The 15,334-nt window shown below is 37.7% G+C and overlaps 1 protein-coding gene across 3 annotated transcripts in view; it reads right to left on the minus strand.

Moving 5' to 3' along the window:
* Nucleotides 1–15,334, minus strand: part of ATP13A3 (ATPase 13A3) — an 84,469-nt gene that overhangs the window by 7,815 nt on the left and 61,320 nt on the right. For all 3 annotated transcript variants that reach the window (XM_030822985.1, XM_030822986.1, XM_030822987.1), the window contains 4 exons: nt 15,125–15,312; nt 9,613–9,701; nt 3,225–3,305; nt 1,672–1,761 (listed from right to left, as the gene is read on the minus strand). In XM_030822985.1, the coding sequence (XP_030678845.1) occupies nt 1,672–1,761; nt 3,225–3,305; nt 9,613–9,701; nt 15,125–15,312 (448 nt within the window). The remainder of the gene's footprint in view (nt 1–1,671; nt 1,762–3,224; nt 3,306–9,612; nt 9,702–15,124; nt 15,313–15,334) is intronic.

Raw genomic sequence — 15,334 nt, forward strand, 5'->3', positions numbered from 1 at the left:
CCAGCCTGGGTGACAGAGTGAGACCCTGATCTCACAAAAAGAGAAGGGCAGATATTTCTTCATAATATTTAGAAAACAGAGACAAATAAGAGAATTTTTTGTCATTTAATTTTGGTTGAAAAGCAAGGAGAGTCTTCCAATCCAAATATTTTTAAGGGACTTACAATACCTACTTTCAACTAAACCAGGGTTACTCCCCTTCAAAACATGCAATTTCTTGTTCAGATCAATAGTCAGAGATCTCTTGGGAGAATATGAAAAATCTAAATGTTTTCCTAGGCCTAGGAATACAATACAAATATTTCACATGAGAGTTGATGATATAAGCCAAAGATAACCTTTTGAAGTAATGCAGTGAGGTAACTATATATACGGGGGTGAGAGGGTTGGGGTGTTGGGGTGTATATAAGTGTGTGTGTGTGTGTGTGTGTGTGTGTGTGTGTATACACAGATGAGATTTTGCTAAAGGACTTGAGCCCCTTGTACAACCCTAGTCATACCCACTACTAGGGACAACTGGTATTACACTGCTTTCAGGGAAAAAAAAAAATTGAGGCTGACTGCATTCCATCATTATTCACCATAAAGCATTAGAAAACGGAAATGGTACTCTGCAGGCCCTCTTAGAAAGCAAGCCTGTGGCATTACACCAGGACATCAGGCCTGCTGGATTACCAAAATAAAGCTCAGGAAGTTACCACTTAGGTAAAAGTTGGCTAAAACTAAGTGGGTAACCCAACCCAAAAATGCCAGGGAGTCCTCTTCAACTCCACCAGCTTCATGTGGCTCAAGGCTGAGTGAAAGACTCAGAGCTCCTATCTGTGAAGCACATCACCCATCTCTAAAGAAAAATGGGTAAGGCAATGAAGGGGTGAGATTTTATCAAATTCTCTATGCCTAAAAAGTTGCCTCAAAGAGCTCTGATTCATGACATGGGTTTAAAAAATAAGTCCAATCTGTATCTGTATCAAGAGCTATACTTTAACATCCTAATACTAGGAAATGGGTTTTATTCTTCTGTGTCTCTTCTCTCTTTACCACAGAACTTGTGATACCTTTCAAATGATAGGCTATTTAACAGACCCAAAAAGTCAAATGTCCTAAACCACGGTTTGTATGAAAAAAGGCACATCATCTTCTGAATGGTAAGGTATGTAATGCAGGAGAAAGCCAAAAAGCCACTCCAAATTAAGGGACAGTAACTGACAATAAATCAGAAATAATTCTTCAAAATTTTGGCCTTTGGATTCTGATCCAAGAAGAAACAATTTTCATTGCAAACTTTCTTTATATAAATCTCATTTAGCTTCTAAGGGGACTCATGAAAAACAAAAACATAAAATTTATAGTAGATTGAAATGGAAAAATTAACTCTCACCTTTGAGGACAAGACTTTTACACAAAAGAGGATCAGGATTGGAATGGAAAGGAGACTTACGAAATTTCTGATCTTGAAAAGCCTCTAACAAATGTTGGCCATGAATTTTCTAGGACTTCTTATAAGAAATGAAATGCCAAGCACAGAGAAAAAGGCTGAAGGAACACGTAATAGAACAAGAACACGCTAGAGAATAACACATAACAGAACAAGAACACGCTAGAGAATACAGGGTACACAAGCAGAGAGCCTGGAGAGACAGGAAGAATCAACAGGAAGTGCTGAGTTCCAACCTGCGGTGGCTGTGTGGTGCGGAACCGATACTCTCCTTGTTTGTCTCGATTGAACACAACTTTCCAAAGGACCATGTCAAGGAAGAAGTTCTGAGAGAGATTCCAGTGAGTTAAGAATTAATGACTAAGTCATTTTTTTATTAATGTGCACCTTTTTAAAAAATCACACATGCTGCATAATTGATAAAAAACATATTTTGATTTTCATATATGGAATTTCAGTTAATACTGCCAAAGGATCAAGAATGATAGGACTTTTGTAACAAATATAAATCATCATAAAATTCTTGATGAGACTTCTAAATTTTCCATGAAATATGGCTTTTGTAAAAATAGGTCTTTCCCATATTAAAATGATGCTTATGTAATTTGAAGTCTTTCTTCACAATGGTTATTTTCATTGAATATCTAGTATTAATTCTATATCCGTATCTATAGATACATAATTTCATCAGCATCCAACACAAACCATTCTTTAGGTAGTAAGAATAAGTAACATTTCTGTGAAAAGATGAACTTACGCTGTAGAAAAAGAAACATTTTAAGAATATAGTATCTTACATGTGCTTCCTAGCACCCATAAAATAGAAAAAAAATCACATTTCACTGGGCAACTTCAAAAGGTCAGTACCATAATATCCATGCTGCCCATCATATCCCAAATTTAAATACCAAGTCATCTTTTAGGGAGTAATTGAAATTAAGCGTAATTTCTAAGACCAGAGCTATTATCACTAAAATATATGGATATATATTTCTCAAAAAAATTACCTTTATTTTAATCCAAAAGCCTGTGCTATGAAACTCTTCACTTAAAAATCACAACTGTATCTCTCTCTTCCATTTTTATAGTTACTGTAAGAGTCAATTATGATAGTGGTTCTGAGAGCAGACAAAAGCTTATTAACAAGCCACCGATGAGAACTTGCTACCTCCTTTTAGAGACGCTAACCTAAAGGCAATCCTAATGGGAGGGTAACTACACAATATACAATGAATCAAAGGGTACTTAAGACCTGTAGAGATCACTCAAAAGCAAATACCAAGGAGGATGCTCCAGTAATCAATGCTGAAATTAGGTAAGTTCATAACGATTATTATTTTATACTTTCATTAAACTCTCTTGCTATTAATATTCACTATGTTTCCTGGAGAATGGCCCTCTCCCTTCCCTCCTCCCTTAAATGGGAGATTTTACTGTACATCACAAAACACAGGTGGCACATGCCAACTCTGATTTCACAACCACTGGTTCATCAGTTTCATGGGCCACCGAGGCCCCAAACTTCTCTCCTTTCTACTCGTCATTAATTTTTATTATCACATTGCTTATTTTCTCCTATCTGTGTGAGTGCAATTAAGTCACCTCCCTTAATATGACCACTATCAATTCATGGAAAAGTTCACAAGAGAAGGCTAAATGAATTTGCCTAAGATGAAACTGAGACTCTGTGGCTTTCCATTATATTACCTGTCCTCTTCTCCCATTTACCATTAAATCACCCAAGAATTCCATAGCAACATGGTAGCCATTTGACTATGGAAGTGCTTACCTCCACTGTGAGAGACACAAAGGCATTGACAAGAACAATGATGAGCATAGTTACACGCCACTGATATGGTACACACACTATCTGTAATGCAAAAACATTTTAAAGTTAAAATTGTTGTATGTAGTCAATATCATAGCATAGCACTGTATCATAATTTCTAAATTTATTGAATTCCTATGATGTACCAAACACCTTCATATACATTATCTACTTAATCCTCAACAATGCCCCAGGGTATATATTATATTCACTTTCAGATGATAAAACTCAAAGTTTAAGTAACTCAAGGTTAAAGAAAATATTAAGTGACTGAGGTTAGAGTTAAATCTTGTTCACTCAGATTCAAAAGCCCATGCTCTACTAGATCGTGAATGTCTAACAGTTTCTATTTTTAAAATAAAAACCCATCTTTAAATAATGAGGTACCAGCCGGGCACAGTGGCTCACGCCTGTGATTCCAACATCTTGGGAGGCAGAGGCGGGCAGATTACTTGAGGCTAGGAGTTTGAGCCTAGCCTGGGCAACATGGCAAAACCTCGTCTCTACTAAAAATACAAAAATTAGCCAGGCGAGGTGATTGTGTGCTTATAATCCCAGCTACTCAAAACGCTGAGGCACGAGAATCACTTGAGCCTGGGAAGCAGAGGCTGCAGTGAGCCGAGCTCCTGCCACTGTACTCCAGCGTGGGTGACAGAAGACCCCGCCTTAAAAAAAAAGAGGTACCAATCTAATAATGAAGTACTGGTCAAAACTCAATTATAAAGACAAATTCACAAAAGAACTATACAGATGAAGTTAAGAAAAAACAATCTAAGTGTTCACTTTAAAATCTGATTAATTTCTAAGACCTAAAAAAACGGGATAGTAGTAAAGACAGAGGTTTAGAATAAGAAAACTGAAAGAATCTAACAAATGGCTGGCTACGGAAAGAGGAAGAAAAGGCACGGATAGACACACACGCATGTACACACGCATGCACACTTCTGACTTGAATAAATAGTGGTACCAAGACACAGAGAAGAAATAGGGTTGAAGGAGAACATGATGAACTTAGTTCTTAAAATGTTGAAATTGAGGGATCTGTTGGGTGGAACACCCAAGTAATATTCAATATGTCAGTGTATTTGCAGGTCTAAAGCTTAGTAGTGAGTTAAGCTCAGGGTATAAAGGTTGGGAGGCTTTAACATACAGATGGTAATTACAGGTGAAGCCATGACTCTAGGGAACATCACCAGAATGTATTGAGTGACCAGAGGGATAAGAACAGAAATGTAAGGAACTCTAACATTTAAGGAATGGGCAGAGGGAGTGGAGCCAAAGTGGAAGATGAGACTGAAGTCATAGAGGTAAGAAAAGGCCAGAAGACAGCAAAGCATCACAAAATTTCAGAAGAGAGTATCTTAAGAATGATGACATGGCTAACTCATCAAATACCACTGGGGAGTCAAGGAAGACCGGAAAAAAATAAATTAAGGAGAAAAGTCCATTGGACTTAACCAGTAAGAGGCTAACGGCCTTGCTAAGGGCAATTTCAGTAGATTGGCAGGGGAAGATGCCAGACTAGTTAACGAATGTGTGGGAGGTGAGCTGAATGTGGTACTATTTCAAGAAAAAGTTGGTTGTGAAACAGAGGACATGTGCAGCAGGAGAGAAATATAATGCATTTTGTTTTCTCCTTTTACTGTAAGTGCTTATCTAAACCCCGCAATGAAATAGCAGGGAAACAGACATATACTGCTGCTAAGACTACAACCTGGAATATCTTCAAAGTTCAGTAATGCAGAATTTATGAAAATTAAATTTACGGATACCCTCAGACCAAGCAATTCCACTTTTGCATATTTAGCCTATAAATATATATTTGTCCGTAACTGAAGTGTGCAAGGATTTACAATACCACATTGTTTCTTTTTTTTTGAGACGGAGTCTCGCTCTGTCGCCCAGGCTGGAGTGCAGTGGCGTGATCTTGGCTCACTGCAAGCTCCGCCTCCCGGGTTCACGCCATTCTCCTTACAATACCACATTGTTTCTAATAGCAAAACACTGGAACCAACCTAAATATCCAGCAAAACAGGACTAAACAAATTACGAAAAAGTCCATGCAATGGAATACTCATTTCACAAACTTTGTAAGTTTAAGTTATATAACTTTAAGATCAAACCTGTCTGTAACACACAAGAAAAGAAAATTAAATCTTATCTCATTCATGCAGAGGCAAAAATCCAAAACAAAATCATAGCAACCTAAATCCAAATTTCAAAGAGTGTGCATCATGACCAAACTGAATTTATTCTAGAAATGCAAAGTTAGTTCAATATTTGAATACTGATCAGCTATAATTCATCACATTGTTCAGGGAGAAAAACTGTGTGACCATTTCAATAGCTGCAGAAAATGCATTAGATTGGCTGGGCACGGTGGCTCACACCTACAATCTCAGCACTTTGGGAGGCCACGGTGGGTGGATTGCGAGGTCAGGAGTTCAATACCAGTCTGGCCAGATGGTGAAACCCCATCTCTACTAAGAATACAAAAAATTAGCCAGGCATGGTGGCACACACCTGTAATCCCAGCTACTTGGGAGGCTGAGGCAAGAGAATGGCTTGAACCCGGGAGGTGGAGGTTGCAGTGAGCCAAGATCATGCCACTGCACTCCAGCCTGGGTGACAGAGTGAGACTCCATCTCAAAAAAAAAAACATTAGATAAAAATTTAAAACCATTTATGTTAACAACACTGTACAACCAAGGAAGCTTCCTTAACCTGCTAAAGACTATATACTAGAAATATAGAGCAAACAGTATATCTAATGGTGAACTATTAGGAACACTTCCTTTAGAGACAAGAGTAAGACAAGGATATCACTATCACTATAACCAATACATTAAGACATGAAAAATACAGAGAAAGCACATAAGGACTGTGAAATGTCAGAAACAAACTGCTGAGGAGTCAAGTAAGTAATTACAGCTTGTAATTACTTATATATGATGCCTGTCTAAACAGAAAATCCTAGACAATCTAAAATGTGTCTGAATAAAGTCTGATAAGGCTTCTGGGAACAAGATGAATATCTAAAACAACTGTATTGAGTTCAACAACATAAAAAATTAGAAAATGTCATTTTAATTATAATTTATCAAGGGATCAAAAACTGTATTACTCCAAGAATCTAACAAAAAATGTGCAAAAACCATTAGGGAGAAAACTATCTGACTTACTGAAAGACATTAGGGCAAAAAGACAGAAACAGAAAAAGATACTGTTTGTGGGAAGGAAAACTGATCAATTCACCCTCAAAATTTATTGATCAACTCTGTGTAATTCTAATAGTTCCCAGAGGGCTTTTCCTGGTATTTGACAAACTAAACTTAAAAGTTAAGACGAAACGTTTGGCTGGGCACAGTGGCTCACTAAGGCGGGGAGATCACCTGAGGTCATGAGTTCGAGACAAGCCTGGCCAACACGGTGAAACCCCGTCTCTACTAAAAATAGAAAAAATCAGAGCCAGGCATCGTGGCAGGTGCCAGCTACTTGGGAGGCTGAGGCAAGAGAATCGCTTGAATCTGAGAGACGAAGGTTGCAGTGGGCTGCACTCCAGCCTGGGTACCACAGCCAGATTCTGTCACACACACAAACACAAAAAAAAAAAAAAGGAGGAAGAAGGAAAGCTCAAGCACAGCCAAAAAGGTCATGATGAACAACAATGTGAGATGGGGGTAGGAGTCCTACCCAACTATGTATCAAGATTTCTTATAAAGTCATGGTAACATGGACAATATAGTACTGGCACAAATAAAGAGAACTAAAGAACAAAATATGGAGTACCTAAAACATTATTAGTCATATATATGGAAAACTGTGGCCAGGCACCATGGCTCATGCCTGTAATCTTAACACTTTCAGAGGCTGAGGCAGGAGAATCACTTGAGCCCAGGAGTTGGGGCTCAGACTGGGCAACACAGTGAAACCCCATTACAAACCCCATTTATAATTTTTATTGCAAAAAATTTTAAAATTTGCTGGGTGTGGTGGTGCACAACTGTGGTTCCAGCTACTCAGGAGGCTGTGGTGGGAGGACCACTTGAGTCCATGAGGTCGAGGCCACAGCGAGCTGAGATCATAACACTGCACTGTAGCGTGGGTGACGGACAGATGGAAGGAAGGAAGGAAGGAAGGAAGGAAGGAAGGAAGGAAGGAAGGAGAGGGGAGGGGAGGGACAGAAGGAGGGAAGGAGGGAGGGAGGGAGGGAGGGAGGGAGGGAGGGAGGAAGGAAGGAAGGAAGGAAGGAAGGAAGGAAGGAAGGAAGGAAACTGATATAAGACATATCACTGGCCGGGCGTGGTGGCTCACGCTTGTAATCCCAGCACTTTGGGAGGCCGAGGCGGGTGGATCACGAGGTTAGGAGATCGAGACCACGGTGAAACCCCATCTCTACTAAAAATACAAAAAAAAATTAGCTGGGCGTGGTGGTGGGCGCCTGTAGTCCCAGCTACTCGGAGAGGCTGAGGCAGGAGAATGGCGTGAACCCAGGAGGCGGAGCTTGCAGTGATCCGAGATCGCGCCACTGCACTCCAGCCTGGGCGACAGAGCGAGACTCCGTCTCAAAAAAAAAAAAAAAAAAAAAAGACATATCACTGAATATCAGTGGAAAGGACAAACTTCAATAAGCAATTGCTGAAACAAATGGGTATGTGTAAGAGAAAAAAAGAAAAAGAAATTTGATCCCTATTCAAAAGCTATACATAAAATTAACTCCAGATGGATTAAAGACTAAATGTGAGAGTATCTTTATAACTTTGAGATGGACAAGTCTGCCAAACTGAGACACAAGGAACAAATAAATTAGTAAATTTGCCTTGTCAGATTATAAATTTGTTTTTTAAAAAGAGATATTATAAACAAAGTAAAAAGACAAGCCACAAACTGGGAGAAGGTATTTATCACTATACAGTCAAATATAATACATTAAGAACTCTGAAAACTAAAAAAAAGGCAACATCCTAGTAGAAAAAATTGGCCAAAGGCATGAATAGGCAATTCACAGAGAAAATAAAAATGGCCATTAAACATATGAAAAAATGCTCAACTCCATTAGTAAAGTTAATTAGCAAAGTAAAACCATCATGATATAACATTTTACACCCACTGGACGAGACCAAGTGTCGACAATGATGTGAAACAACAGGATGTCAAACACTGATGGATGACTGATACAATCACTTTGGAAAACAACTTGGCAAATGGTAGCTGAAGAGTACATGCTCATCATGATACCAGAATACACCAAAGGAAACTTTTGTCCCTAGTGGTTTGCCAAGGGTAGTAGTGAAGGAGTATATTACCACTGGAAGTGTTTGGAATTCCCAGCACATGGCAACATTTAAAAAGCAGATGGACTTCTACTGGGCTTGATTAGTCTGCAAATTCTCTACAGCATCACACCATTCTCTCACTGCTTGTACCTGGGATAAACCACTCCTACTCCACTCTTTCATACACTATTACTTACCCCTATACACCGAAAGACATGTAAAAGTATGTTCATAGCAGCAATATGTTCAGTAATTATTTACCAACAGAGGATGGAGAAATGAATTTAATATATTCCTACAATTGTATACTATACAGCAGTGAAGATAAAATACCTGTATCAACAAACAGTGTTGATGGGAGAATGCAAGTCACAGAAAAAAGAGAACAAGATAACATTTTCATCAAGTTCAAGAGCACACAAAACTATCTTTTATGACTGCAAACATATATGGTAAGTATATAATGAAAACAGGGAATGACAGGGAAAATCATCAAAACAGGTACATAAGAGTCCCTTATTGATTGGCAATGATACCTTTTTTGGTTTTCTTTTGTCACTGACTTGTGCTCAGGTAATGTTCATTCTTTTAGGTTGGATGATACACTCAGGGTGTTATCTCTTCACTATTTTTTAATTATGGTTGACAACTTAAATATGTGTGCATATTCTTTTGTATGAAAAACAAGTATTTCATTGCTCAGAAAGTTTTTAATGAAAAGAATTGAAGAACTAAATGGCCAAAAAACAAAAGAAAGCATGTGTAGACTACTCAAGAAGTAGACTGGTAGAGAAGAGAGGAGTAACAGGTATCAGGATCAACGTTTTTTTGTTTTTAAAGATCAAGGGCTATTTGATTTGTTTGCAGACAAATGAAAACGGAACCAGAAGCAGAGATTAAACAGGTATAGCTAAGAAAAGCTGTTATTTTCATTAGGTTCTTTATTCTTTGTAGAGTATCTTTGGGTTAATACAACAGCATCTTAGAATACATAAAAAGAAGAGATCCTGGAAAAAAAGAAATGTATACAGGTTAGTCTTTTTCCCCAAACAAATGATGTGCTTAAGTCTTACCTGAAGAACCTGGTCAACAGAGGCAACTGGATACAACATGATGAATAATATAAAAATATATAAAAAAATCACAGAAAAAACAAAAAAATCTGGAAAAGAAAGTAAAACAGGTAAATTAGGAAATTCCTTTATATAAAAAAGCATCCAATAACAACTGGTATACTGTCATTTCTAAATTTGGTTTTGAATACTTTCACTTCAGTTGATGAAATAAAGTATGTGCTCTGTTATTTCCTGGAGTATGAGACATTGTTCAGGGCACCCAAAAGATTCACATACACGATGTGATGTTATATTTAAACTCCATTAGCTTTAACCGTAAAAGTACTTCAGAAAATAATCAGCACTTAAAAAAATAAGACTCAGACCTTCACAGACATTTGTATGTCACCCAAATGGATAGCTACTTTGTAAGATAATAAAGCCAATATATAATGCACAAATAAGAGACTAAACTATGTGTGGCAAAATGAGATTATCATTTAAACCATGTATTCAATGACAATTACTATTGATTGTAAAAATGCTGAATAACACTTATTTTCAGTATTGGGTATGTCTTAATCCTAAATAGAGGCATTCTAACCTAAATGTAAATGTATTTCTAGTAAGTGAATCCCATTTTTTCACTGATTTGCACTGTGAAAATGTTTTCACAGAAAATCTTAGCCAAAAGCCAGGAGACTGAGTTGATGTGTTTTTCAAAGTGGGCTGACCTTATGGCTTGCTATGCGAGCTGGGGATGGCAAATCCACCCAGCAGTACTTTGTCTCCCTTTCCTAACTCAAAAACCAGACTGCTTGCTCACGGCCACTTTCTTAAGTGTGTGCATCTACACATATACACACATGTATATAAGCATATACTTGTATAATAATGAGCCATAAAAGTGGCTCCGAAATTTTCTAATTATATTGATAGCCCAAACTTTTTTCCCCTTTTCCTTTGATCTGCACATTTATTTACAACTTCCTATTTGAACTCCACTTCAAACTCAAACTTTACTAAGACCACATACAAAAACTTTATCATGAAGCCTCCAGACTGGGTAAAGAAGTTACTGTCCTTTTTACTGACTGTAAATGAAGGGTCTCAGTGCCATTTTTAAACGTGGAAGTTATTTGTAAATATAAACTTTGTTAATATCAATTCAAAACTACAGGTAAATATCATTCTACAGAAACTATACTATATATTTATCATTTTTACGTTTATATATACCAGTGTGTAGGGGTATATATATATAGTTTTAGTAGCTTAGGCTGTAACTTACACTAACACTTATACCAAAAGTGGAGACACATTTTTTACTATGAGCTACTGACCAAAAGGATTAAAAAAAAAAAATGTGGAGCTGGGCACGGTGGCTCACGCCTGTAATCCCAGCACTTTGGGAGGCCGAGGCAGATGGATCACGAGGTCAAGATAACGAGACCATCCTGGCTAACACGGTGAAACCCCGTCTCTACTAAAAACACAAAAAATTAGCCAGGCGTGGTGGCGGGCACCTGTAGTCCCAGCTTCTCGGGACGCTGAGGCAGGAAAATGGTGTGAGCACAGGAGGTGGAGCTGGCAGTGAACGGAGATCACGCCACTGCACTCTAGCCTGGGCGACAGAGCGAGACTCCATCTCAAAAAAAAAAAAAAAACAGTGGGACTCATATTGGGTAAAAAGCAATTCTACTAAATTGTAAATAGGAATGTGACATCCTGTTTCACAAATGCAGCAACTAAAGTATCATATAAGTTCTATGGTCATTTAAGTAGTTATGGTCAGATAAGGAAAAAGTGTTTGGAAAGTGGTGGTTGGAAGTATATAAAAACAGAAAAGAAAAAAGACAAAATCAGAAAAAGGACAAAAAGCAATGGTCAGAACATAAATGGCAGAGAGAAACACGGAGACTAAAAAAGAAATTCAATGAAGTAATAACCCATATTGCACGTTTTTCAAATCTGATTGCATTTTTCAAACCACAGCAAAAAGATTTGCGACCTGGTTCTTGACATGTGTGTTGTTCACACAAAAAAAAAATTTACTCAAGCACAGAAGCTTCTTTACATCTACCTAAACAATGTTTGTTTCTCAAATTTTCATGTCTCTCCCAGAGCCACCTCTTGGATCCCACCTCTAAAAATCTGCCAAGATTTCCATGTGAAAGAGAAAATAAGTAACTGAATCTATCTTTGTTTAGCCTGGAGGGAAAAAAAAAAAAAGGTGACAGGGGAGAGAAGGATGGCTGGCAGACATACAACCATACCAAATTTTAAAATCAGTAAGGATTTCAACCAAGAACAGAAGAATTAGGTATTCACTTTAGAGAGGTGAATACAATTTCTTGTAGACTATGCTCTCAGCTCCTAGATTCTCCTAGCATTATAAGCAATGGCTTAGTAATTGTACTAAAGTGTAAACATTCTTCCCCAGAAGACAGCTATCAAAACAAACTGTGTGTCACTGGTGATTGCAGGCCAGGGTCAAGGGTGTTCCTTAAGAATTAGATTATTTTAGATTGATTCTTCCACAAAGCTATGTGAATCTGAACAAGTCATTTACAGTCAAATTATTTTATCTATAAAATGGGGATATGATAAGGATTCCGTAGGAATAGATTTTTAAGTATTTAAAGTATATAGCAACATGTAAATTGAAGTTATTATGAAATATTTTTCAGCTTGTGGCAACATATGATGTGCTGTTCATGATACCAGATCCCACCGATGGACTATGGTATCAAAATAAGGTACCAGAAAGGATTTCCTTCATATTCTCCTTAGTGACTTCGAAATAAGGTAGACACACATACAAAATTCATCCCTAATATATATCTCTTTGTACCTTCCCCAAACAATAACTAGTACTAACTAACCTACAGCCACAAATCCTAAGCCTTTTTATTCCTATCCCTCTCCCTTTATCCAGTTATGTCTTTAAAAGGTCACCTTATTCTGTAGGGCCTCTAGGTATCTGAACGGCTTCAACCGATTTAGGCATGATAGATGAATAGGAAAAAGATACATAGGCCCTGAATAGGAAGGATCCTGGCAATTCAGTAGTAATGCCTTCATATATAAAGGGATTAGATAGCACAAGCAATAAACTGTAGGAATGATCCAACAAGAAACTGCATTAAAAATTGAAGCCAAATCCCAAGAAATCATGTCTAGTTAAAGGAGAGTGTTAAGAATTAAGTGCATATCATGGCCCTTGAAATGAAAGCAGCTGAATGAGAAAATGTAACTGTGAAGCTCAAGTTGAAAATAGGTAACCACACAGACTGAAGTTAAGTTTAATTTAGATTGAAAGTGAACCAGTACAAGAAAGCAAAAAATTCTAAAGAGAATTCCTTAAACGCCTAAGGCTGAGATTAATTCTTAAAAATAATAATTTCAAAATACATTTAATATATTACACACCATTTATAGGGAGCAACAACTGGCAGGTCCTAACAAAGGACTCTGCATGGACCCAGTAACAAACAGACAAGAGGTGAAAACTAGCAGAATGCCTGCATCAACCGTACTGCTCCTTTCGTACTTTTCAGAAGGCATGTTTTACAACGGCAAGTGCTTCTGTTTACCCACTGAGAGAAGCACACAAGCTGCTAATAGTAACGGCAATCGAGTTTTATGGTTATATTTCTGCTAAATATAATCTTAGTACATTTTTAAATCATCCAGTGGCCAAAAAGTGTTTATTATTTATTCTAGTAAATTGGAAATTAAACGAGAGTACAAAATTTCTTAAACCTTTTTTAAAAAGTTTTCCAAACATATAGAAGATGCATCTTTAGAAACAGGCAACTAGTATTCTCCCTTTCTCTTTTTTAATTGCAACAGTGTGGATAGGGTAGATCTCTAAAATTAACTTTCTTGATAGAGCTGTCTTGCTTGCAAACCAGTCTGAATACCAGTTTTCTTCAAATTAAAAAAAAAAAGCAATGTTTTTTCATAGATGTTTTTAGCTACCCTTACATGTGTTCAACATTTCCTTGGAATTTAAAAATGTTGAATAAAATGTATACCAACGCTAATGATTAAATTCACCTTATAAGAAGTTATCTGTAGTAAAAAATCCTTTTAGAAATACCGTGGCAAACCTTCTATGGAAGGTTTTTCATCCCGTAGCATGGTTCTAATACAGTTCTTAGTAACACAGTTATTAGTATGGTTATACAGCAATATATAACTAATAAATAATAATAGTTATTTTTAAAATAAGTTTTTTTTAAAGTTCTTAGTAACACAGTTATTAGTATAGTTATATAGCAATATATAACAATAAGTAAGTAATAGTATAGTTATTTTTAAAATAAGAAACATCAGTTCCAAAAATGAGGCAAAAAAAGGAAAAATCACCAGTAAGATCAGATTTTAATCTTACCTGTACAAAACATAAAGTAATAAAACTTGCCCTACAAACCAACAGGGTAGAAGTGACAAATAAGACAATGTATGAGAAAATGCCTTATAAATGCAAATGAGACAGAGACGCTAATGGCTGTGACTCCTATGACATACCGAGATCTGTGACCTGGCATCTTGCCCACTAGAACACTGCCACCTCGTCATAACTGCAGCAAAAGAATACTTGCTATTTGCTCCAAGATACTGCAGACGTCTAAAAGTTGTTCCATATATTAGTGTATTCTCAATTTTTTTTAATTGGCAATTTATATGTAGTAACTGATTTTTTCCATAAACTCTAATTTTGATCAATCAAAATGGTATATTCTATTGCCATAGACAAGTCCACAAGGGCACAGGCCTCCATTCAGTATACTGGCCCTTTCTGCAATAGCATGCAAAGATACTAGAAATGAAGAATCCCAGAGGTGAACACAGGCCACACCAGCGTCGGAAATGAAGATGGCCGATGCTGTGCAGACCGCCCGGGAGGAAAGTATAATCCCTACTGTTCCAACTGAGGAACCTGTCTCCGCTTCCATTCCTAACTCCCTCCGCGATGCACTGAGGGATCTCCGCCTCTGCTCCCAATCCTAACTCCCTCCACAATGGGCTGAGGAACCTCCGTCTCCGCCCCAGATCTTAACTCCCCCGCGCAGTGGGCCGAGGAACCTCTGTCAATGCCTCCAATCCTAACTCCCCCGCGCAGTGGGCCGAGGAACCTCCGTCTCCGCCCCAGATCCTAACTCCCTCGCGCAGTGGGCCGAGGAACCTCCGTCTCCGCCCCAGATCCTAACTCCCCCCGGCAATGGGCCGAGGAACCTCTGTCTCTGCCTCCAATCCTAACTCCCTCCGCAATGGGTTGCAGAAATAAAAGCTGGAGCCAGAGGCACTAGGATGTGAAAAACAACAGTGTTTAACACTGGTGGCTTGAAGTTTAAATTTAGGTTGGCAACTACCAATGAAAGTAAAACAAAACAGTAAACATCTAAATCACTAAGTTCATTCTGTCTGTGAAGATCTGGTTTACTGTGGCAAAGACAGTTACAATTATTCTCTTCTACATTAGTTTTAAAGGGGCAAGGCAGGGTGGAAATCACAAACTTACAATTTTTGTAGCAAGGTTGCCTGAAGGGTTTTCCTTTTGAAAAGGCAATTGCCACTATGAGGTACTGAAAACTGGAAATAAAAAACACTGTGGTATTTTCATAATTTTGTATATTATGTTCATCAAGTTCGGTTTCATTGTCCACGTGTGAAGAATTCCAAAACCGGCTTCCTGTTGTATTACAAGCACTAGAACACATGCAAAAAATGT

The sequence above is a fragment of the Nomascus leucogenys genome, chromosome 11 (genome assembly GCF_006542625.1).
Source record: "Nomascus leucogenys isolate Asia chromosome 11, Asia_NLE_v1, whole genome shotgun sequence".
In the NCBI taxonomy this organism is placed as follows: Eukaryota; Metazoa; Chordata; class Mammalia; order Primates; family Hylobatidae; genus Nomascus; species Nomascus leucogenys.